The 22,987-nt window shown below is 41.3% G+C and overlaps 2 protein-coding genes across 5 annotated transcripts in view; one reads left to right on the forward strand and one right to left on the reverse strand.

Moving 5' to 3' along the window:
- LOC118398234 (ribosomal protein S6 kinase alpha-2) overlaps nucleotides 1-22,987 on the reverse strand; it is a 67,352-nt gene that overhangs the window by 42,262 nt on the left and 2,103 nt on the right. The window contains exons 1-2 of one of the 4 annotated variants that reach the window (XM_035793401.2): nucleotides 15,636-15,812; nucleotides 14,987-15,134 (exon numbers count right to left, since the gene is read on the reverse strand). The exons of 1 other annotated variant lie outside the window; for it this stretch is intronic. In XM_035793401.2, coding sequence (XP_035649294.1) covers nucleotides 14,987-15,085 — 99 coding nt within the window. In that variant the 5' untranslated portion in view covers nucleotides 15,086-15,134; nucleotides 15,636-15,812. 2 more of the 4 variants (XM_035793409.2, XM_035793395.1) reach the window with 2 other exon arrangements.
- Nucleotides 21,770-22,987, forward strand: part of LOC118398219 (myomesin-2-like) — a 42,524-nt gene continuing 41,306 nt past the window's right edge. Inside the window, exon 1 of the mRNA XM_035793372.2 lies at nucleotides 21,770-21,933. The gene's annotated coding sequence lies outside the window, so the exon portion shown is untranslated. The remainder of the gene's footprint in view (nucleotides 21,934-22,987) is intronic.

Here is a 22,987-nt window from a genome sequence, read left to right on the forward strand (position 1 = left end):
TAACACATCCTAGATCTGAATGAATGAAATATTCTTATTAAATACTTTTTTCTTTACATAGTTGAATGTGCTGACAACAAAATCCCACAAAAATTATCAATGGAAATCAAATTTATCAACCCGTGGAGGTCTGGATTTGGAGTCACACTCACAATTAAAGTAGAAAACCACACTACAGGCTGATCCAACTTTGATGTAATGTCCTTAAAACAAGTCAAAATGAGGCTCAGTAGTGTGTGTGGCCTCCACGTCCCTGTATGGCCTCCCTACAACGCCTGGGCATGCTCCAGATGAGGTGGCGGATGGTCTCCTGAGGGATCTCCTCCCAGACCTGGACTAAAGCATCCGCCAACTCCTGGACAGTCTGTGGCGGAGCGAGACATGATGTCCCAGATGTGCTCAATTGGATTCAGGTCTGGGGAACAGCCAGGCCAGTCCATAGCATCAATGCCTTCCTCTTGCAGGAACTGCTGACACACTCCAGCCACATGAGGTCTAGCGTTGTCTTGCATTAGGAGGAACCCAGGGCCAACCGCACCAGCATATGGTCTCACAGGGGGTCTGAGGATCTCATCTCGGTACCTAATGGCAGTCAGGCTACCTCTGGCGAGCACATGGAGGGCTGTGCACCCCCCTCAAAGAAATGCCACCCCCCTCCATTACTGACCCACCGCCAACCGGTCATGCTAGAGGATGTTGCAGGCAGCAGATCGTTCTCCACGTCGTCTCCAAACTCTGTCAAGTCTGTCACGTGTGCTCAGTGTGAACCTGCTTTCATCTGTGAAGTGCACAGGGCGCCAGTGGCGAATTTGCCATCTTGGTGTTCTCTGGCAAATGCCAAACGTCCTGCATGGTGTTGGGCTGTAAGCACAATCCCCACCTGTGGACGTCGGGCCCTCATACCACCCTCATGGAGTCTATTTCTGACCGTTTGAGCAGACACTTGCACATTTGTGGCCTGCTGGAGGTCATTTTGCAGGGCTCTGGCAGTGCTCCTCCTGCTCCTCCTTGCACAAAGGCGGAGGTAGTGGTCCTGCTGCTGGGTTGTTGCCCTCCTACGGCCTCCTCCACGTCTCCTGGTGTACTGGCCTGTCTCCTGGTAGCGCCTCCATGAACTGGACACTACGCTGACAGACACAGCAAACCTTCTTGCCACAGCTCGCATTGATGTGCCATCCTGGATGAGCTGCACTACCTGAGCCACTTGTGTGGGTCGTAGACTCCGTCTCATGCTACCACTAGAGTGAAAGCACCGCCAGCATTCAAAAGTGACAAAAACTTCAGCCAGGAAGCATTGAAACTGAGAAGTGGTCTGTGGTCACCAACTGCAGAAACATTCCTTTATTGGGGGTGTCTTGCTAATTGCCTATAATTTCCACCTGTTGTCTATTCCATTTGCACAACAGCATGTGAAATGTATTGTCAATCAGTGTTGCTTCCTAAGGGTACAATTTGATTTCACAGAAGTGTGATTGACTTGGAGTTACATTGTGTTGTTTAAGTGTTCCCTTTATTTTTTTGAGCAGTGTATATATAAACATTGCTTTTCCTCAGATAACTTGGGTCGCCAAATAAAAATCACCCGCAAGCTGTATTTGGTATTGGAGAAACCTGGTTTCGGGAAAAATCCATTCGAATGCAATCACTTTTAGCAGTCGTGGAAAGATTACTCAAGTATGACAATTGGGTACAAGTAAAGATATCTTAATAGAAAATTACTCAAGTAAAAGTGAAAGTCACCCAGTAAAATAGTGCTTGAGTAAAAGTATAAAAGCATTTGGTTTTAAATATACTGAAGTATCAAAAGTAAATGTAATTGCAAAAATGTACTTAAGTATCAAAAGTAAAAATCACTTAAAATTGCTTATGTTAAGCAAAGCAGACTGAACAATTCTTGTTTTTTATTTTATTTATGGATAGCCAGGGGCACACTACAACAGTCAGACTTCATTTATAAACGAAGCATGTGTGTTTAGCGAGTCCGTCAGATCAGAGGCAGTAGGGATGACCAGGGATGTTCTCTTGATAAGTGCATGAATTGGACCATTTTCCTGTCTTGCTTTTGGGAGTCAGGGAAAATGTACAAAGTCAAATGTACATTATTTTCTTTAGGAATGTAGTGAAGTAAAAATAAAAGTAAAAAATATAAAATGGTAAAGTACAGATACCCCAAAAAACTACTTAAGTAATTAAAGTATTTTTTACCTGGCGAGACACGTGATGCCGCGGAGCTGAGCAGACGTTGACAAACCGAGCGCTTCAAAGTTATTATATTTTTACCTAAATAACAACGTTGAAACAATATTCTAACATCGGCTGATAAATTGTCAAGTACTTACCTTCCCAAAGAACCATGGACCCCCGACCGAGAGGCAAGAAGGACGACCAAAACGTTGTTGATTCCCAAGATAACGATAACGCTACAGCTAGCAAGATTAGCATTAGCCCTCATAACTCAGACGACAGTTCCAGACTGTTGCTCTCAGCAGCCTCTTGCGAGCCTGCCGACATGCTGGCTACTCTCCTCCGGGAAATTCAGGATGGTAACAGAGGTCTTTCTCTGAAAATCGATAAGAAATCGGCTGAACTCCATTCTCCCATTGACGACCTGAAATCCTCCATGAAGGATCTCCTTTTGAGAACGACTGAGGCAGAGCTGCGCATTAGCACAGTTGAAGATACCATCGCTAGACATGACCAGGTCTTGACACAACTGCAAAAGGACAATGCCTACCTCAAAAACAAAGTAGATCAGATGGAGAACCAGAGTAGACGTAGTAATATCCGTGTGGTGGGATTGAAAGAGGACAGCGAGGGCCGTGACCCGGTCCGTTTCTTCACTCAATGGATCCGAGGTCCTAGGCATAACCAACTTCACCAAGCCGCTGGAAATCGAACGCGCCCACAGAACATCAGCGCCGAAACCCCGGCCAGATGAGCCCCCACGAGCCGTCCTGATCAGGTTCCTCCGTTTCCAAGACAGAGAGAAGATACTGCAACTCGCAAGAGTTAAAGGGGACATCGCCATCGATGGGAAGAGGGTCAGCCCTTTCCCGGATATGAGCGCGGACCTCGCCAGACGCCGCAAGCAGTTCAGACCTGCCGCCAAAGCACTGAAGGAGAAGAACATCACCGGCTACCTCATCCACCCTGCGCGGATGAAAGTTCAATACAAAGGCCGAAGCCATCTCTTCAACACACCGGGAGAAGTGCACACTTTTCTCAAAGAACTGAGCAAAGTCTGAGTCTGAGCCAGGACGGTCTCTCTGGGGGATAAAAATGCAGTTTGTTTGTTTTCTCTTATCCGGATTGAACTGCTGGTATCTCCCGGTCACTTTAATTGATTTGTACATTTTCAACTAACCGTATCTTCCCGGGGTGAGTTCTATTACATTTACAGGAGAGTATATTTTGGTTTAGTCCATATCTACTGGGTGAAGCAATAAGTGGGTTTAGGCCCACTGCTTTCCCCCTCATTTATGTTAATCTTTCGTAAAGAGACTCAAGCAGCCCTTACCGTGGGCAGTAAATATTCAGCCATAAATATCTATTCACAACATTTGTTTTCAATTTAGAGGGTTTTAGTTTACGCCAAGGTTTAGCTAGTAAGAGCAAGATGGAAAGCTAGCAGCAACGTATCTCTACAAGTGTATTCATGTTTGATTGTTGGGACTGTTGTTCTAGTCTGACAATCGGGGTGGGTGGGATTTTTATTATTTTTTTCTTCCTTTTTTCTATGTTTATTGTTTCCTCCCTAAAGAGACACACAGGTCACTTTTGTGCTCACACCAAAGTTGAAACATTTCCTAATTATCTGCATATGATAGATTTCTATTCAGTTACATATTTGAAAGCCAACCTATGCTTAATCCACTAAAATATGTCACATTCAACGTAAAAGGTCTTAACAGCCCGATTAAAAGGAAAAGAGTCAATATATACCTTAAGAAATTAAAGGCTGACATTGTGTTTTTACAAGAAACACATCTTACAGCAAGTGAACACAAGAAATTGAAGAGGGAATGGGTAGGACAAGTTTTTGCATCCTCTTTTAACTCCAAAGCAAGAGGAACTGAAATTTTGATAAGTAGACACATCCCCTTCTGCGTTAACAACACCATCTCTGATCCCTCTGGCAGGTTTGTTTTGGTGCAGGGGCATATGTTTTCAGAGTCTTGGACCCTATTGAATATTTATGCTCCTAACTTAGATGACCATATGTTTATTCAGAATGTCTTCCTTCAGGTTGCTCAAGCACCACCAGGATGGCTACTGGTTGGAGGAGATTTTAATTTTTGCTTAGATACAGTTCTTGATAGGTCTTCTGATAAACTCTCACTTCTTACCAAAGTCGGCAAGCTCACCATGTCATTCATGAAAGATCTCAATTTATCTGGAGACAGTTGCACCCACAGGATAGGGACTACTCTTTTTATTCACACCCACACAAGACACACACACGCATAGATAACTTTTTTATTTTCGACACAACTGTTCCATAGAGTGTTAGATGTCGAGTATCTCCCCAGATTGCTTAGTGACCATTCTCCTCTGGTATTATCAATCTCCATTCCTACCAAGGTAAATGGAGCATATAGATGGAGACTAAATTCTACACTTCTAAAGCAACCTGAATTTTGTGCATTCATCAAAGAGCAGATCAATATTTTTACTTTGACAAACAAACCCTCTGCTCCTGACAGCTTCATTCTTTGGGACACATTGAAGGCCTACCTGAGGGGACAGATTATTTCCTATACTAAAGGGCTGAAGAAAAAACACGGTGCGGAACTGAGTGCTCTTGAATCTGAAATCTCCGAGCTAGAGAAATCCTACCAAAGAGGCCCGACTAAATATCTATACAGGCTTTTGGTAAATAAAAAACTTAAATATAATATTCTGAACACATATCAAGCTGAAAGGGCCATCACTAAATCAAAACAGCGTTATTATGAGCTTGGAGAGAAAGCTCAAAGTATTGGGATGGCAACTGAAAGCAGAGGAAAGTAAGAGGACAATTAATGACATAGAAACTCTCACTAAAGAGATATCTTTCAACCCTACTGAAATTAATAATACTTTTAAGAAATACTATGAAGACCTCTACACTTCCCAATCAAGCGATGATCTATCAGAGATAGACTCCTTTCTCTCCTCTCTCAACCTCCCATGCCTGTCAGGGGAAGACAGCGAGCGCCTGAGTGAACACTTCTCAGTCCCTGAATTGTTGGAGGCCATTAAATCCTTACCTTCTAATAAATCTCCTGAGGAGGATGGCTTCCCTCCAGAGTTCTATAAAGAATTTAGGGAGCTGTTGGTCCCCTACCTTATGGAGGTACTTAAAAAAGCCAGAGAAGACAACTGCTTTCCAGAGTCCTTCTCTCAAGCAGTGATTACTGTAATCCACAAGAAAGGGAAAAACCCGCTAAAGTGCGCCTCCTATAGACCAATCTCTCTCCTTAACACAGATTGTAAACTGGTCACCAAGATGCTATCTAAGAGACTGGAGTCATGTCTTCCCCTGTTGGTCAACCCAGATCAGACTGGCTTCATAATTAATAGATTGTCCTCCAATAATCTCAGAAGGTTCTTTGATATAATTCACCTTGCTAACAAAAACAAAAGGTACCGTGTTTGTAAATTTGATAAAATCACTCTACAAATCTCCTAAAGCTAGGATTGCTACCAATGGGATTACTTCCTCCTCTTTCCCTCTTTATAGGGGGAACAGACAAGGTTGCCCAATTAGCCCCCACCTCTTTGCCCTCGCCATCGAACCGTTGGCTGAGGCTATTAGAACGTGCCCTGACATACATGGCTTTGAGGTGGGCCCCCATACCCATAAATTATCACTCTTTGCGGACGACTTTATCTTATTCCTAACAAACCCAGAACACTCCCTCTCTCACTTCCAGATCCTACTACAGTGTTATAGTTCTTTCTCTGGATATAAGGTCAATCTTGATAAAAGCGAAATCTTACCGTTGTCTGTCTTTGACCATCATACCATCAAGCACAAGTTTCCTTTTAGATGGTCGCCTATGGGCTTCACATATTTGGGCATAATGGTGGATGGTAATCTGAACAACCTCTATAAACTCAATCTGGCCAGTTTGTTGCAAAAGGTGGAGGTTGACCTTTGTAAATGGATGGACTTACCTCTCACTCTACTGGGTAGAATCAATGTAATTAAAATGAATGTCCTGCCCAGGTTTCTATATCTGTTTCAATCTCTCCCTATCCCTGTTCCCGCAGCATTTTTTTCCTCTCTCGACAAGCTGACCAGACGGTTTATCTGGCACGGCAAAACCCTTAGGGTTGGCCTGGATAAACTGACCCTTGATTACAGTCAAGGGGACTTAAACCTCCCCAATTTTAGAATGTACTACTGGGCTGCACAGTCTAGGTTTCTGGCTCAGAGGTTTGACAATGGTCCCTCTCCCTCATGGTTGAACATTGAAAAGCTTGAGGTAAATGATGACACTGGGGCAGATCTGTTTTACAAATGGGACAGAAAATCTATAAAAACCATCACAGACAACCCTTTAATCATACATTCTGTCCTGGCATGGTGCAAACTGCATGAGCTGTTCGGACGAGGGGGATTCCTTTCCCCTAAAACCCCTTTATGGAACAATAGATTGATCCTTATGTTTTTCCAGAATAGTAACTTTAGACCATGGTCTGATAAGGGGATCACTCTTCTGGAACATTGTTACGAGGAGGGAGTTCTTATGTCTTTTGATCAGCTGAAACAGAAATACCACTTGCCTAACAGGGACTTCTTTAGCTACCTACAACTACGAAACTTTATTAGGGTGACTCAAGGGACAATGGAACATACCTAAGATGTCAACTATTGAACAACTCTGCCACGCAGACCAACCACTGTTCAAGACCATTTCCTGTGTTTACAATGCTCTTATGTCAGGACTAACACTGCCTGGGCTAGATAAACCCCGACTTAGATGGGAGAGAGATCTGGGTATTGATCTTGATGAGGATCTATGGAGTGACCTATGCAGGGAAGGGGTTACATCCACATTGAACTCCAGATACAGACTGATCCAGTTTAATTTCCTCCATCAGCTCTATATCACCCCATCTAGACTGCACAGGTTCAACCCAGATATCTCCTCCCTATGTTTTAGATGTGGCTCAGATGAAGGAACATTCCTCCATTCCACTTGGCAGTGTTCAAAACTACACCGTTTCTGGCAGGGGGTATGCGATACCATCCTCAATTCACGGGGTTGCATTCCCTTTAGACCCGGAGGTCTGTCTACTGGGTAACTTTACTAACACCAATCTTAGGCAAAGCCATACTATAAAGCTAACAGAAATATTGCCAAGAAATGTATTGCCTTGAAATGGAAATTGGATTCCTCCCTGCCAGTTGCAATGTGGCTTTCGGAAGTTAATAGTTGTATCTCTTTGGAGAAAATCACTTACTGCTTGATGAATAAGTTAAAGACATTTTACAGAATTTGGCAACCTTTTATTGACTATATGGAGAATCTCCCCCCACATCTCATTGATTGAATCTATATATAGCCTACGGCAGCTGATCCAATGTCTCGTTATTTTTTTTAATATATTTTTTACATTTATTTATTTATTGTATGTTTGTTTAGATAACTATAATTATAATTTATTTTTGTTACGTTCGTCTGTTACTGTCACTTTGTCCTATCGTTGTCCAATATCTTTTCACTTTTGTTTTGAATGTTCTTAATTGGAAAATGCAAAAATAAAATATTTGAAAAAAAATGAAAAAAAAGCTTACAACAGGGTTGTCAAACTATTTAAAATGTCTTGATAAAAAAAACTGAAATACAGTAAATTATCGTAAAACGTGTGAACAAAATAAAACAAATCATATTAGCATACGTTGTAGCTTAGACCCTATTTTACATCATCTGAGATTTTTGTGTTGTGTCCGCCATCGGTTGAGACACAACATGCTCTTGAATACAGGGAGGGTGTCATTTTAATCAGAAACATAATTCATAGAACGGACCAGTCCCTTAGGACCACTGGAATTGATCTGGTCCACCATTGACATTTTAATTTAATTGAAATTGTAACTTCTCATTTACTACCACAAAGATGGCCGCCAGTCCACTCACCGTCGAATGTCAACTTATATGGTCATGTCCATTCTATTATCTACTGAACAAAAATAAAAACACAACATGCAACAATTTCAATGATTTTACTGAGTTACAGATCAAATAAGGAAATCAGTCCATTTAAATAAATTCATTAGGCCACAATCTCTGCATTTCACATGACTGGGCAGGGGCACAGCAATGGGTGAGCATAGGCCCACCCACTTGGGAGCCAGGTCCACCCATTGGGGACTGGCTGAATGCATTTTTCCCCACAAAATGGCTTTATAAGTCAGAAATACTCCTCAGTTTTATCACCTGCCTGTGAGGTTGGTCTCAGACGATCCCGCAGGTGAAGAAGCCAGTGTGGAGGTCCTGGGCTGGCGTGGTTACACGTGGTCTGCGGTTAGACATACTGCCAAATTCTCGAAATTGACATTGGTGTCTTATGGTAGAGAAATGGACTTACAATTATCTGGCAACAGCTCTGGTGGACATTTCTGCAGTCAGAATGCCAATTGCACAAATCTGTGGCATTGTGTTGTGTGACAAAACTGCACATTTTGGAATGGCCTTTGTAATGATCATGCTGTTAAGTCAGATTCTTGATATGCCACACCTGTCAGGTGGATGAATTATCTTGGCAAATTAGAATTTTTCACTAACAGGGACGCAAATAAAATTTGAGAGAAATAATCTTCTTGCGTGTATTGAAAATGTCTGGGAAATTTTATTTCAGCTCATGAAACCAGCACTTTACATGTTGCGTTTATATTTTTCTTCAATATACATTACATTTCTATGATTTTAATAGGATTCCTATGGAGAATTGACAGTATCATTTAAAACAGATATTCCCATTCAAGTCAACATTTTCTGATGTCTGGACCTGAAACTTTTGTTTTCCTATTTTAGTACATTTATCAGCCAAACATGGCATCTACCCTGTACTCAAGCGCATGTTGTGTCTCAACCAATGGCGGGCACAACACAAAAACCTCAGATGATGTAAAATAGAATCTAAGCTACCACATATGCAAATATATATATATATATATTTTAGAGTAGATGAGTTGTTAGATCATTGACATTGAAGGTAAAAGAAAATTTAGAAATTATCAAATTGTTTGACAACCCTGTTTGTAAGCTTTTAAATGCTTACAAAAATTATGCCGGAAGAAATGGCAGCCGTTTTACAGATGCCTAACCAACTGTGCTATTGTGTTTTTTTCTCACGTTATTTGTAACTTATTTTGTACATAATGTTTCTGCCACCGTATCTTACGCCAAAAAATAGCTTCTGGATATCAGGACATCGATCATTCACCTCGGATTAGACCAAGATTTTTTCTTCAACAAGCAGGAAGTACAGTGGGGCAAAAAAGTATTTAGTCAGCCACCAATTGTGCAAGTTCTCCCAATTAAAAAGATGAGAGAGGTCTGTAATTTTCATCATAGGTACACTTCAACTATGACAGACAAAATAAGAAGAAAGAAAATCCAGAAAATCAGATTGTAGGATTTTTAATGAATTTATTTGCAAACTATGGTGGAAAATAAGTATTTGGTCACCTACAAACAAGCAAGATTACTGGCTCTCACATACCTGTAACTTCTTCTTTAAGAGGATCCTCTGTCCTCCACTCGTTACCTGTATTAATGGCACCTGTTTGAACTTGTTATCAGTATAAAAGACACCTGTCCACAACCTCAAAAAGTCACACTCCAAACTCCACTATGGCCAAGACCAAAGAGCTGTCAAAGGACACCAGAAACAAAATTGTAGACCTGCACCAGGCTGGGAAGACTGAATCTGCAATAGGTAAGCAGCTTGGTTTGAAGAAATCAACTGTGGGAGCAATTATTAGGAAATGGAAGACATACAAGACCACTGATAATCTCCCTCGATCTGGGGCTCCACGCAAGATCTCACCCCGGGGGGTCAAAATGATCACAAAAAAATCCCAGAACCACACGGGGGGACCTAGCGAATGACCTGCAGAGAGTTGGGACCAAAGTAACAAAGCCTACCATCAGTAACACACTACACCACCAGGGACTCAGATCCTGCAGTGCCAGACGTGTCCCTCTGCTTAAGCCAGTACATTTCCAGGCCCATCTGAAATTTTCTAGAGAGCATTTGGATGATCCAGAAGAATATTGGGAGAATGTCATATGGTCAGATGAAACCAAAATATAACTTTTTGGTAAAAACTCAACTCGTCGTGTTTGGAGGACAAAGAATGATGAGTTGCATCCAAAGAACACCATACCTACTGCGAAGCATGGGGGTGGAAACATCATGCTTTGGGGCTGTTTTTCTGCAAATGGACCGGGACGACTGATCCGTGTAAAGGAAAGAATGAATGGGACCATGTATCGTGAGATTTTGAGTGAAAACCTCCTTCCATCAGCAAGGGCATTGAAGATGAAACGTGGCTGGGTCTTTCAGCATGACAATGATCCCAGACACACCGCCCGGGCAACGAAGGAGTGGCTTCGTAAGAAGCATTTCAAGGTCCTGGAGTGGCCTAGCCAGTCTCCAGATCTCAACCCCATAGAAAATCTTTGGAGGGAGTTGAAAGTCTGTGTTGCCCAGCAACAGCCCCAAAACATCACTACTCTAGAGGAGATCTGCATGGAGGAATGGGCCAAAATACCAGCAACAGTATGTGAAAACCTTGTGAAGACTTACAGAAAACGTTTGACCTCTGTCATTGCCAACAAAGGGTATATAACAAAGTATTGAGAAACTTTTGTTATTGACCAAATACTTATTTTCCACCATATTTTGCAAATAAATTCAGAAAAAAATCCTACAATGTGATTTTCTGGATTTTTTTTCTCATTTTGTCTGTCATAGTTGAAGTGTACCTATGATGAAAATTACAGGCCTCTCATCTTTTTAAGTGGGAGAACTTGCACAATTGGTGGCTGACTAAATACTTTTTTGCCCCACTGTATAGGATGTACTTCACACACCCGACAAGGCCAAAATCTCTGTCAATGGCAAGAGAAAGAGACGCAGGTACAGAGGACACAGAGTGGGATCCGCCGATGGCGAGTGGGAAATCTGCCTTTACCGTCAGTATTACTTGCCAACATACAATCATTGGCTAATAAATTAGACGAGGTACGATCAAGAATATCCTACCAACGGGACATCAAAAACTGTAACATCTTATGTTTCACAGAATTATGGCTGAATGGCGACAAGGATGTTCAGTTTGCAGATTATATGCTGCACTGGCTAGATAGAACAGCACACTCTAGTAAGATGGGGGGCGGTCTGTGCATATTTGTAAACAACAGCGGGAGCACAAAATCTAAGGAAGACTCTAAATTTTGCTCGCCTGAAGTAGAGTATCTCATGATAAGCTGTAGACCGCACTATTTGCCAAGAGAGTTACCTATATTTTTTGTGGCTTTTTATTTTACGACCACAGATAGATACTGGCACTAAGACCGCACTCAGTCAGCTGTATAAGGAAATAAGCAAACAGGAAACCGCTCACACAGAGGCAGCGCTCCTAGTTGCCAGGTACTTTAATGCAGGGAAACTTAAATCAGTCGTAACTCATTTCTATCAGCGTTTTAAATGCACAACCCGAGGGGGAAAAAATATAGATCACCTGTACTCCATACACAGAGTCGCATACAAAGCTCTCCTTCACCCTCCATTTCTCAAATCTGACCACAATGCCATCCTCCCAATTCCTGCTTACAAGCAAAAAATAAAGCAGGAAGCACCAGTGACTCTGTCCATAAAAAAAGTGGTCAGATGAAACAGATGCTAAACTACAGGACTTTTTTTACTAGCACAGACTGGAATATGTTCCGGGATTCTTCCGAGGGCATTGAGGAGTACACCACATCAGTCACTGGCTTTTTCAATAAGTGCATTGAGGATGTCGTCCCCACAGTTCCTGTATGTACATACCCCAACCATGGATTACAGGCACGGAAGCCATTGATTACAGGCAACATTTGCACTAAGCTAAAGGGTAGAGCCGCCGCTTTCAAGGTGTGGGACACTAACCCGGAAGCTTATAAAAAAATCCTGCTATGCCCCAAGATGAACCATCAAACAGGCAAAGCGCCTATACAGGACTAAGATTGAATCGTACTACACCGGCTCCGACGCTCGTCTTATGTGGCAGGGCCTGCAAACTACTACAGGCTACAAAGGGAAGCACAGCTGAGAGCTGCCCAGTGACACGAGCCTACCAGTCAAGCTAAATCCCTTTTATGCTCGCTTCGAGGCAAGCAACACTGAGGCATGTATGAGAGCATCAGCTGTTCCGGACGACTGTGTGAACACACTCTCCATAGCCGATGTGAGTAAGACCTTTAAACAGGTCAACATTCACAAGGCCGCGGGACCAGACGGATTACCAGGATGTGTGCTCCGGGCATGTGCTGACCAACTGGCAGGTGTCTTCACTGACATTTTCAAAATGTCCCTGATTGAGTCTGAAATACCAACATGTTTCAAGCAGACCAACATAGTCCCTGTGCCCAAGAACACAAAGGTAACCTGCCTAAATGACTACAGACCCGTAGCACTCACGTCCGTAGCCATGAAGTGCTTTGAAAGGTTGGTAAAAGGCTCACATTAACACCATTATCCCAGAACTCCTAGACCCACTCCAACTTGCATACCGCCAAACAGATCCACAGATGATGCAATTTCAATTGCACTCCACACTACCCTTTCCCACCTGGACAAAAGGAACCCCTACGTGAGAATGCTATTCATTGACTACAGCTCAGCGTTCAACGCCATAGTGCTCATCACTAAGCTAAGGATCCTGAGACTATACACCTCCCTCTGCAACTGGATCCTGGACTTCCTGACGGACCGCCCCCAGGTGGTGTGGGAAGGTAGCAACACATCCGCCATGCTGATCCTCAACACTGGAGCCCCTCAGGGGTGCGTGCTCAGTCTCCTCGTGTACTCCCTGTTCACCCATGACTGTGTGGCCAGGCACGACTTCAACACCATCATTAAGTTTGCAGACGACACAACAGCCTGATCACCAACAACAACAAGACAGCCTATAGGGAGGAGGTCAGAGACCTGATCGGGTGGTGCCAGAATAAAAACCTATCCCTAAACGTAACCAAGACTAAGGAGATGATTGTGGACTACAGGAAAAGGAGGACCGAGCATGCCCCCATTCTCATCGACGGGGCTGTAGTTGAGCAGGTTGACAGCTTCAAGTTTCTTGGTGTCCACATCACCAACAAAAAAGAATGTTCCAAGCACACCAAGACAGTCGTGAAGAGGGCACGACAAAGCCTATTCCCCCTCAGGAACTAAAAGGATTTGGCATGGGTCCTCAGATCCCGAAAAGGTTCTACAGCTGCAACATCGAGAGCATCCTGACTGGTATGGCAACTGCTTGGCCTCTGACCGCAAGCACTACAGAGGGTAGTGCGCACGGCCCAGTACATCACTGGGGCTAAACTGCCTGCCATCCAGGACCACTACACCAGGCGGTGTCAGAGGAAGGCCCTAAAAATTGTCAAAGACCCCAGCCATAAACTGTTCTCTCTGCTACCGCAGGGCAAGAAGTATCGGAGCGCCAAGTCTATGACCAAAAGGATTCTCAACAGCTTTTACCCCAAGCCATAAGACTCCTGAACAGGTCATCAAATGGCTAACTGGACTATTTGCATTGTGTGCCTCCCCCCACCAAACCCTCTTTACGCTGCTGCTACTCTCTGTTTATCATCCGCACATTGGCTACCCAAACTATCTGCATTGTGTCCCGCCAACCCCTCTTTTACGCTGCTGCTATTCTCTGATTATCATATATGCATAGTCACTTTAACTATACCTACATGTACATATTGTCTCAATTAGCCCGAGTAACTGGTGCCTGTATATAGCCTCACTACTGTTATTTTCACTGTCTTTTTACAGTTGTTTTAATTTCTTTACTTATATATTGTTCACCTAATACCTATGTTTTTGACTTACAATTGCACTGTTGGTTAGGGCCGGTAAGTAAACATTTCACTGTAAGGTCTACACATGCGGTCTACACAGGCGCACATGACAAATAAACGTTGATTTGATCAGTCTCAACCATTTATCTTTTCCAGTGGTTGAATACATGGATATGTCATGGTGTGGGTATAAAAAAGGGCCAAAATCTTGCCTCTTGAATGTTTTGGTTTTCAGATCCAAAGTCACTTTGAGCACAATGGGCAAATATGTAAGGAAGGTTTCGTTAAAAAAAAGGGGGATGGTGCTGCCAAAATGTGAATGAATTCAAATGGGTTTAGTAAAAGTATGTTATTTATTTTTGTATAGCATAAGATCAAATCAACCAATCGAATGAGAAGCAAAAACACAGGTAAGGAAACAAACAGTTCTTAAAATCAATCTGCAAAAGAGCATTCTGGGAAATATGATTTGAGCAAACATGAATTTGTAATTTTACTCAAGTTTATTCAAATTTAGCTAACTTCTAGCAGTTTGTTGTGTAAACAACACATTAGCAAAAAAGTATTTACCTTTTCAATTCCATTCAAACGCACAGATTATCGTTGAATACACCATTAGTTGAATTGTTTTTTGTGTGTGCGTGTAATACCATGCTAGACAGAATTAAACATGATTTTTAATGAAAATGTTGTGCAATGGTAGTCTACAAAGCTTGTCAAAATGCGGAAATTGTACTGGCAAGTGTAGCCTAATATCGGGTAACAAACAAGACCGACACAAGGTACCACAACAGCCTACCACAACATCATTGAGTGACAGCAGTCAGTGGCAGCTGAATCACACCTTTAGCAAACAAGTATTCTGCGTTATGGCACACACAGCCACAAAGTAGTTGGGCAGTAAACAACAATACACTTACCTCTAATCTGCAGAGGTTCGAGTTTTTGGACCGTGACTTCTTCTGAAGGTAGACGGAAAACCATCTCCTAACTGTAAATTTCTGCATGTTCGTGTCCATTGTGTTCCCCGCTTCAGATCTGCATTGTCAGTTTGTCTTTGCTCAACACCTAAATCCAGATCAGTACACAACAATAGAGAGGGATTTAGTTTCCTCCCAGCCACTCTCTTCTAATCCACTTCCTATATGGCAGATAAACAACCACCAGGAAAACCAGCGATTTGGTCACTGTTGACACCACTGCAGTGTCCGTCCGTCCTTGCTACAGCGCAATGCTTTGATATGCACAAGTATTTCGCTACAACCGCAATAACATCTGCTAAACACGTGTATGTGACCAATACGATTTGATTTGATTTGACAGTGCCATCCAAGCAGCAGTGATTCTGGCGATTACGGTCCTCAGCACCCGCCGCAATCCCTTTTGTCCCGCTGAATCAGCACAGTGCAGTCATGCAATGTGAAGCAAGCGAGGGCTCCCCTCCTCCCCAACATTCAGCGTCTTCTTTTCGCGCCCAATCAAACAGGACTCTCACCGTTGGAAGTACATAACTCCCCCTTCTCTGACAACAGAGAGCAACTAATCCACATGTTCATGATACACCCCTACCTCATGTAGATATCTAGAAGGGTGGACAAAGACTCAGAGAGCAGCATGCAATGTTGGTATGAAGCCCAGTGAAATTACGAGACGTCTCATCTGTCGTCAGGCATGTTAGGGATGCATGGATCACAGGTGAATGTTGTGGTGTTTTTAAGGCTGTGTTTGCACAGGTAGCCCAAACATGCACATCCTCCCACCCTCAGAATAAATTAAGAGTGTCAGCTGATTAGGTGTCTGCTTCAGACAAGCATCTGCTAATAGGAAATCAGATTTTAAACATTGATGCCATATTTATAATTCTATAAAATATATCCAACTAATTGTACAATAAAGTGAGGGAATTATTTCCACTGATGTCCTATTTTTTTTTTTTTTACATAAATACATATACAATTACATGGATACAGACACATTAGAGATACCCGATAGAAACGTTATACTGTTCACACATTAACCAGCTTTTGACATTCGTTTTATAAGTTGTTATGGTTGGTATGGGTTTGAGTTGCTGTGGTAGTTTCCACTCAACAGCACCAGTATATAAAAATGTTCTTACCACGTACTCTTATTTAAAACAGTGCATTTTAGAGAATCTGGCTATGGTTTTATACTGGTTGACATCTCTAACAAATGAAAAATAGTTGGACAGAAGCTAGGGGACTGAGTCTGTGATAATTCTGTAGACCAGACCAAGTGTAATTAATACTACTCATTTTTTCCACAGATAGCCAGCCTATCTGGTTCAAATGCTCGAACTTCAGATGCTATGAGGGGGGAGTTTAAGTACAATTCTTACACGCTTGTTTTGGCTGATATGTAGTTTATTCTTGAGATGTTTGGGACTGCTGGTGAACCATGAAGTGAAGTCATAATCAAAGTTACACTGGACTAGAACACTTGCCGTGCATCTTAACTGTCTATAGCTAGGTTTCCATCCAACTGGCAAAATATTTTCATGCCAACATTCTAAAATCTGTAGAAAAACAATATGCACATTTTCCGTCAAATCGAGTCTGTGTGTAAATACGTAGTGCGCATAAAAATGACTTTTGCGGTTAAATTCCCAGGTACTGATAATGTTGCTTAGGTATGGTGAATGTGCCCATTCTGGTATTTGCACATGCGCTCTAGTCAACAGCGCATAGATACAGTGCGGGTGTAGCGTACACGATGAGATTATTATGGACAAATATTATATTTTGGATGAACGTGCCCATGCCTACATCAGACTTTTGCAGTAGCCTAATAATATTAAAAATATTGTGACTGGTTGTGTTTATGCTACATATAAAAGGTAATACATTTTAAAAGTTAAATGACAAATATTTAGGCTATATTGAAGCGTTAGGTGCTAGGTGTGCGAGGAATATCCGCCCAGATTGGAGGAGGAAGAGCCTTCTCACTTGAAAACAATAATGCAATTATTCATAGCATTGTGGTATTGTCGGCCAGTCTATGTAGGATAATTGTATTGTCCCTAAACAAGATCAATAGGGGAGCTTTTTTGAGCTGAATGTCTCATATCTTGACTGTTCTTTCATGCACAATGATGCACCTGGCCTCCCCGCTACCTATCAAACTATTCCTATTTGTTCTTGTGAATTCATATTGAACATTGATGCAGCTTTGAATGCTTGTATGTGTGGTATGATTGATAGTTAGCCTATTGCAAATCTGGACAAATTATCCTCCTACTACTATTGTCACTAAGAATGGTGGACAGAGGGCAGGATAGATACAGGATAGATGAGGAAATTTGGCTAGGATGTAAGAAATTATATAGAGTAAACCCTGCAAATCAGCGACTGTTAACCTGGGAAAAAACACACTACCCTCCACCATGCCTAATAAAAAGAAACACAACTGCCCCAAAGCAAAAATAAATAAATCAAGTTAGACAACCCTCCCCTTTTTTTGACCACTCCCCCACCCCAGTAAACTAATGGTGTTTTCTAATGCAAGAAATAGACCTCTGAACCTTTCACCTATTACTACTTGTCAGGGCAAGGAGATTGAGGTTGTAACCTCATATACATATCTAAGAATTTAAATTTATGACGGCCTCTCTTTTAAATTGCATATTCAACAATTTACAAAAAAATTGAAGGTGAAATTGCGATTTTATTGTAGGAATAAGGCCTGTTTTTCTTTTGAAGCCAGAAGGAGGCGAGTAGTATCAGCTACATTTATGCCTTCACTAGACTATGGGGATATTTTATACATGAATGCTTCTGATCAGTGATTGTGATCAATTGACACTCTTTACCATGGCACTTTGAGATTTATTTTAAACTGCAAAACCCTTACGCACCACTGTACTTTGTTTACCAGGGTTGGCTGGTCTTCTCTAGTCACTCGTAGGCTCAGTCACTGGTATACTTTTATTTACAAAGCCATTTTGGGTTTACCACCTTTTTATTTGTGCATTTTTATTGTTCAGAAGTGTGGTGGGTACTCTCTTCATTCACTGGACTTTATCCTGCTAACTGTTCCAAATGTCCGAACTGAATTTGGTAAAAGGGCTTTTATGTACTCTGCGCCATGGTCTTGGAACACCTTACAAAATACATTTAAACTGGAAGAACTTGTCCCGATTGGTGTTTTTAAATCACTGATGAAGGATTTTGAGGCTGATTCCCTGACCTGTCAATGTTTTTAATTTGCTGTTTTATACTCTTGTGAATTCAATGGTTTTTACTAGATTACTTGTAGTTTTTCATGTTGTCTGTCTAATGTTTTTGTAATGACTTGGTGCTGCCTATCTTGGCCAGGGCGCCCTTGAAAAAGAGATTTTAATCTCAATGAGCCCTTCCTGGTTAAATAAAGGTTAAAAAAATAAAAAATAAACACTTTTTTATTTTGAACTGTCCCCAGGAAGATGATTAAGATCAAATGCAAACAACCTTTACAAAATTAGAATGCCGGTAAATCACTAATTTGAAATGTATAACCCATGTACTCAATTTAAATGTACAATCAATCTCGCTAGTGTGCATTGAGAATCCTAACGACCTCTTAGGAGTAGCTCATTATATAATGTACATTAGTTTATCAACATGGGAGCCATTATGAGGAGAACTCCATTAGGCCTACCATCTAACCCCATGACCTCTGTCTATACTGTAGAGGGTCGTCACAGTACAGCTACAAATACATAAACAACTTTGAATTGGTTTACTGTGTAGAGATTGTTAATGAAATGATGCACACACTGAGCTAGTTTATGCAATGACGTGTTAGGCCTACAATACAGTGAAAGTATCTTTGTAACTGGTTAAAGTGGTACCTAAGCCAATGCTTTGTACAAATATACAAATCTGATGTTGCAGAGCCACACTGAAACCTTCAGATAGAACATATTTTTTATCCTTCTGCATGTGCAGCTTAGAGGTAGTGAGGTGAGAAACATCCATTGCAGTGGATCAGATTTTTTTTCACACTCAAATGTTCCACATTCATCAGAGCATACTTACAGTATATGAACATCCAGACATAGCTTATGTCAGGGACTGTTGGGAATAGATTGCACTTGTACCAGTACAATCAAACAGTGGTAACAGTTGTTACCAGCCCTATAGGGACGCTTGCTTCTGTTCTCACAAAGGGGACAATGCCTCTAAGAATAACAAGCTTATAATTAGCAATGACCCAGTCCCAGACTCACCAGGTCATCGTCTGATCTAAGCCTGATCCAGAGGCTATTGGGAGGACAGGACACCAGACCAGACGTTGTCAGGGGGACATAAACAACTTTTCATACACCTGTAAGTTAATTAAGGATAATGATATTTTCACCAAATCTTGTGAAAAGCATAATTGGGACAAATGTGTCACTATTTTCCAGAAGCCTCTCCAGTTGTTTGTTTAAAGCAGAGCAGTACTTTTATAGTCGTTAAAAGGCCTGCATACACTGTATGTGGTGAATCTTCAGTAAATGTGAACATTTCCATAATACCTCATTCCTTTGGACAACACAAGGCATGTGGGACAGACTGCAATTTATTACACCCTGGTGGGTTTTAAATTCCTAAACAAGACTGCGAAATAGCTAATCAACTGGCTTCCCGGACTACCTGCATTGACCCTTTAACTAACTCTCTTGCACTGGCTATGGACACACACACACTGGACTCACATATACTTACACTGACACCCAAACACACGCTGCCGATACTTATTTTACCCTTACCTACATGTTCAGTACATAGCTACCTCAATTACCTCATACCCCTGCATATCAACACGGTACTGGTACTCCCTGTATATAGCATGTTATTTTCTAGTCCCTATATATGGCCATCTTATTTTACTACTTATTTTTGTTTGTTATTCACTGTCACTATTTCTATTTTTTTCAATTGTATTTATTATCTTTAACTCTGCATTGTTGGAAAAGGACCCGTAAAAAGCATTTCACGGTTAGTCTACACCTGTTGTCTATGAAGAGTGACAAATAAATGTACACCCTGGTGGGTTTTATATTTGCAAATAAAAAACAGAAACATCTGAGTGATTCTGCGAGAATCTGTCCATATGTTAATATCTGTGAAATACTACAAACAACGAGATAACGAGTCATCCACAAATGTGGTAATGGCACAAAATATCATACCTAGAAAAGACACTTTAGATTGGAATTTCATGGAGTACTGTCTGACAAAGATAATAAAGGTCTCAAAACCAATCTTTCATATCTTTGAAGAGTCACTGCTGTGAATATATTCCTTATTGGTGTGACTTCAAAAGAATGTCAGGATTTGACATGTAAACCCACTTTAAAAAGTTAGCACCCTACTTTTCAATGATAATGTCAAGACTTCAAAGTGCATGCTTTAGTGGATATAAGCACCTAAAAATGTTCCCTTTTGGAGCAACCGTAGAGCAAAAGTGGTGCGGTCTGTTTCTCAAAACAAACATCAGAGAGGATTTCATTCAAAAAGCTTTACCGTGTCTTTCTTGACATACCCGCTTTCCATACAGTAATTTACCTGGAAGGGATTGAACCATCAGGTTTCTTATATCTGACTGGGATTTATGATACAGAGCTGTTCCCCCATTAAAGTATTTCCTAGTTGCAATAATGTCCTTAGAATCTGTTCAATATGTATAAGACATGTCTATATGCAATTTCTTTATTTTAGATCCACAGGATGTGGAAAAAAACCAGTCATCACTTCAGTTTGTATAACAGTCATATGGACTGAACATAATTGTACTGGACATGATCCCACTCTGAGAACACAGATGGAAGGTGGGAGTAATCATGCAAATATTTCCTCATAGAACCTACTGGTGTTGTGCAGAACTAACTACTTACTACTTACATTGACATATTGAGCACATCACAAAAGCCAAGTACAGTCCATAATAATAATAATTATTATTTGGTGTGTGCTTATATTTTTCCTATTTCACATGTACAAGTGTGTATTAATACAGATTTTGTTTTTGCACACTTTTCCCTGAGACTCCATCCAAGTGGGGTCACGGCCAGGGCCTGGCATTATCAACAGCAAGCAACCCTGGCACAATTATGGTTGAGTGCCTTGCTCAAGGGCATAGACATATTTTTCACCTAGTCGGCTCAGGAATTCGAACTAGTAACCTTTCGGTTTATTCGGATCCACATTAGCATATGGAACATTTCTGTGATCTTTTATTTCAGCTCATGAAACATGGTACCAACACTTTACATGTTGCATTTATATTTTGTTCAGTATAATTTGCTAAATTACATTGTTTTGCAATGAAGGTCCACTGTAGCCTCAACAGCACTCTGTAGGGTACCACTATTGTGTTGTTGGAGGACAGCTAGCTTCCGTCCTCCTCTGAGTACATTAACTTCAATACAAAACCTAGGAGGTTCATGGTTCTCACCCCCTTTCATAGACTTACACAGTAATTATGACAACTTCCGGTGGGTATCCTCCAACCTATCAAAGCTCTTGCAGCATGAACTGACATGTTGACCACCCAATCAAAGTATCAGAAAAGGAATCTAGTACTGAAAGCATAAGCTACTGCTAGCTAGCACTGCATAAAATGTGGTGAGTAGTTGACTTAGAGAGAAAAAGATCATAGCTGAAAAGTTTTGAACAAATTAATTTATTCTAAAGTGAAGGAGGAACAAGAGAGGGAGAGAGAGAGAGATATACTTCGTTTTTTTTTCCACTTTCACTTTCACTTACTTAGCTAGCAAATGCAGGTATATAGTTTTTCGACTCAAATACTTGGCTCAAACAGAGGGATGCTATGTTAGCTAGTTGGATATGACTATCCAACACTGGAACTCTTCCAAGTCAAGGTAAGCTTTTGGTTTCACAAATGTATTGCCACCGGGGCCGTCGGTGTAAATGCTAAACTGCTTACTACACTGTACTGCATGATTGTAGCGGGTTTACTAACGCGTTAGTTCTATTAGCTATGTTGACTGGTGAACATTGAAGTTCACAAACAAAGGGAAAGGGTGTGGAGGAGAGCGTGTGGAACACACAAGCGAGAAGGAACACACAAGCTGTTTAGTATGTGGCTATGAAAGTGAACTGTTTGCTTGTGATCAGGGGTGCATTCATTCAGCTGATTCTGTTGAAAAACATTTCTTAACAGGCAAGAGTGGGCAATGCAGGCAAGAGTGGGCAAGGCAGTATTGAATGTGTCACTGTCTGTCCATGTGTCACTGTCACCTCAAATCTTCCTCTCAACCTGTGTGCACATACGTTGTAAACTTTAATTTATAGATAAGGTTGTAGTAACCTCATGATGGGAATAGGGAACATTTGAGTATTATGTAGTAGCCTAAACCTATTGATATTACATTGAACTGAATGAATGGAATATGAATGACAGTAATCCAATATGGTGTAATAGAAATAAGGCCATGCTCATAAAAACAATTATCGTCCTCCATCCTCTTAAATAGCACCAACCACCACTGAAAGGAACATATCTATATTATTACAGACCAATAAAAAAAGCCAATTAGCACAATGAAATTAGCTAATTTAGAGAGATCTTTCAAGCAGATTATGTAAACCTCTCACACAGCACTGGTCCCCATGGAGCTGAAAATTAATAACCGTCTGAATACAGTAGTAGATCTGAACCTTAGCCTGCAGGTATAAGCTTATGATATGTCTAAAGCAGATATTTCATACAGTATATCAGAACCTTACATTTGTGTTCAAGTCATACAATAAATTCACTTCTATGAAATGCAAGGCTTGTACTAGTGTATCCATATTACTGCACTCCTTAACCTTTAGCAGTGGGCTAAATCAGGGTCGCACATAGTGTTTCTTGGTAGTCAAACAAATCAAATTGTATTTGTCACATGCGCCGAATACAACAGGTGTAGTAGA

The sequence above is a fragment of the Oncorhynchus keta genome, chromosome 2 (genome assembly GCF_023373465.1).
Source record: "Oncorhynchus keta strain PuntledgeMale-10-30-2019 chromosome 2, Oket_V2, whole genome shotgun sequence".
NCBI lineage: Eukaryota > Metazoa > Chordata > Actinopteri > Salmoniformes > Salmonidae > Oncorhynchus > Oncorhynchus keta.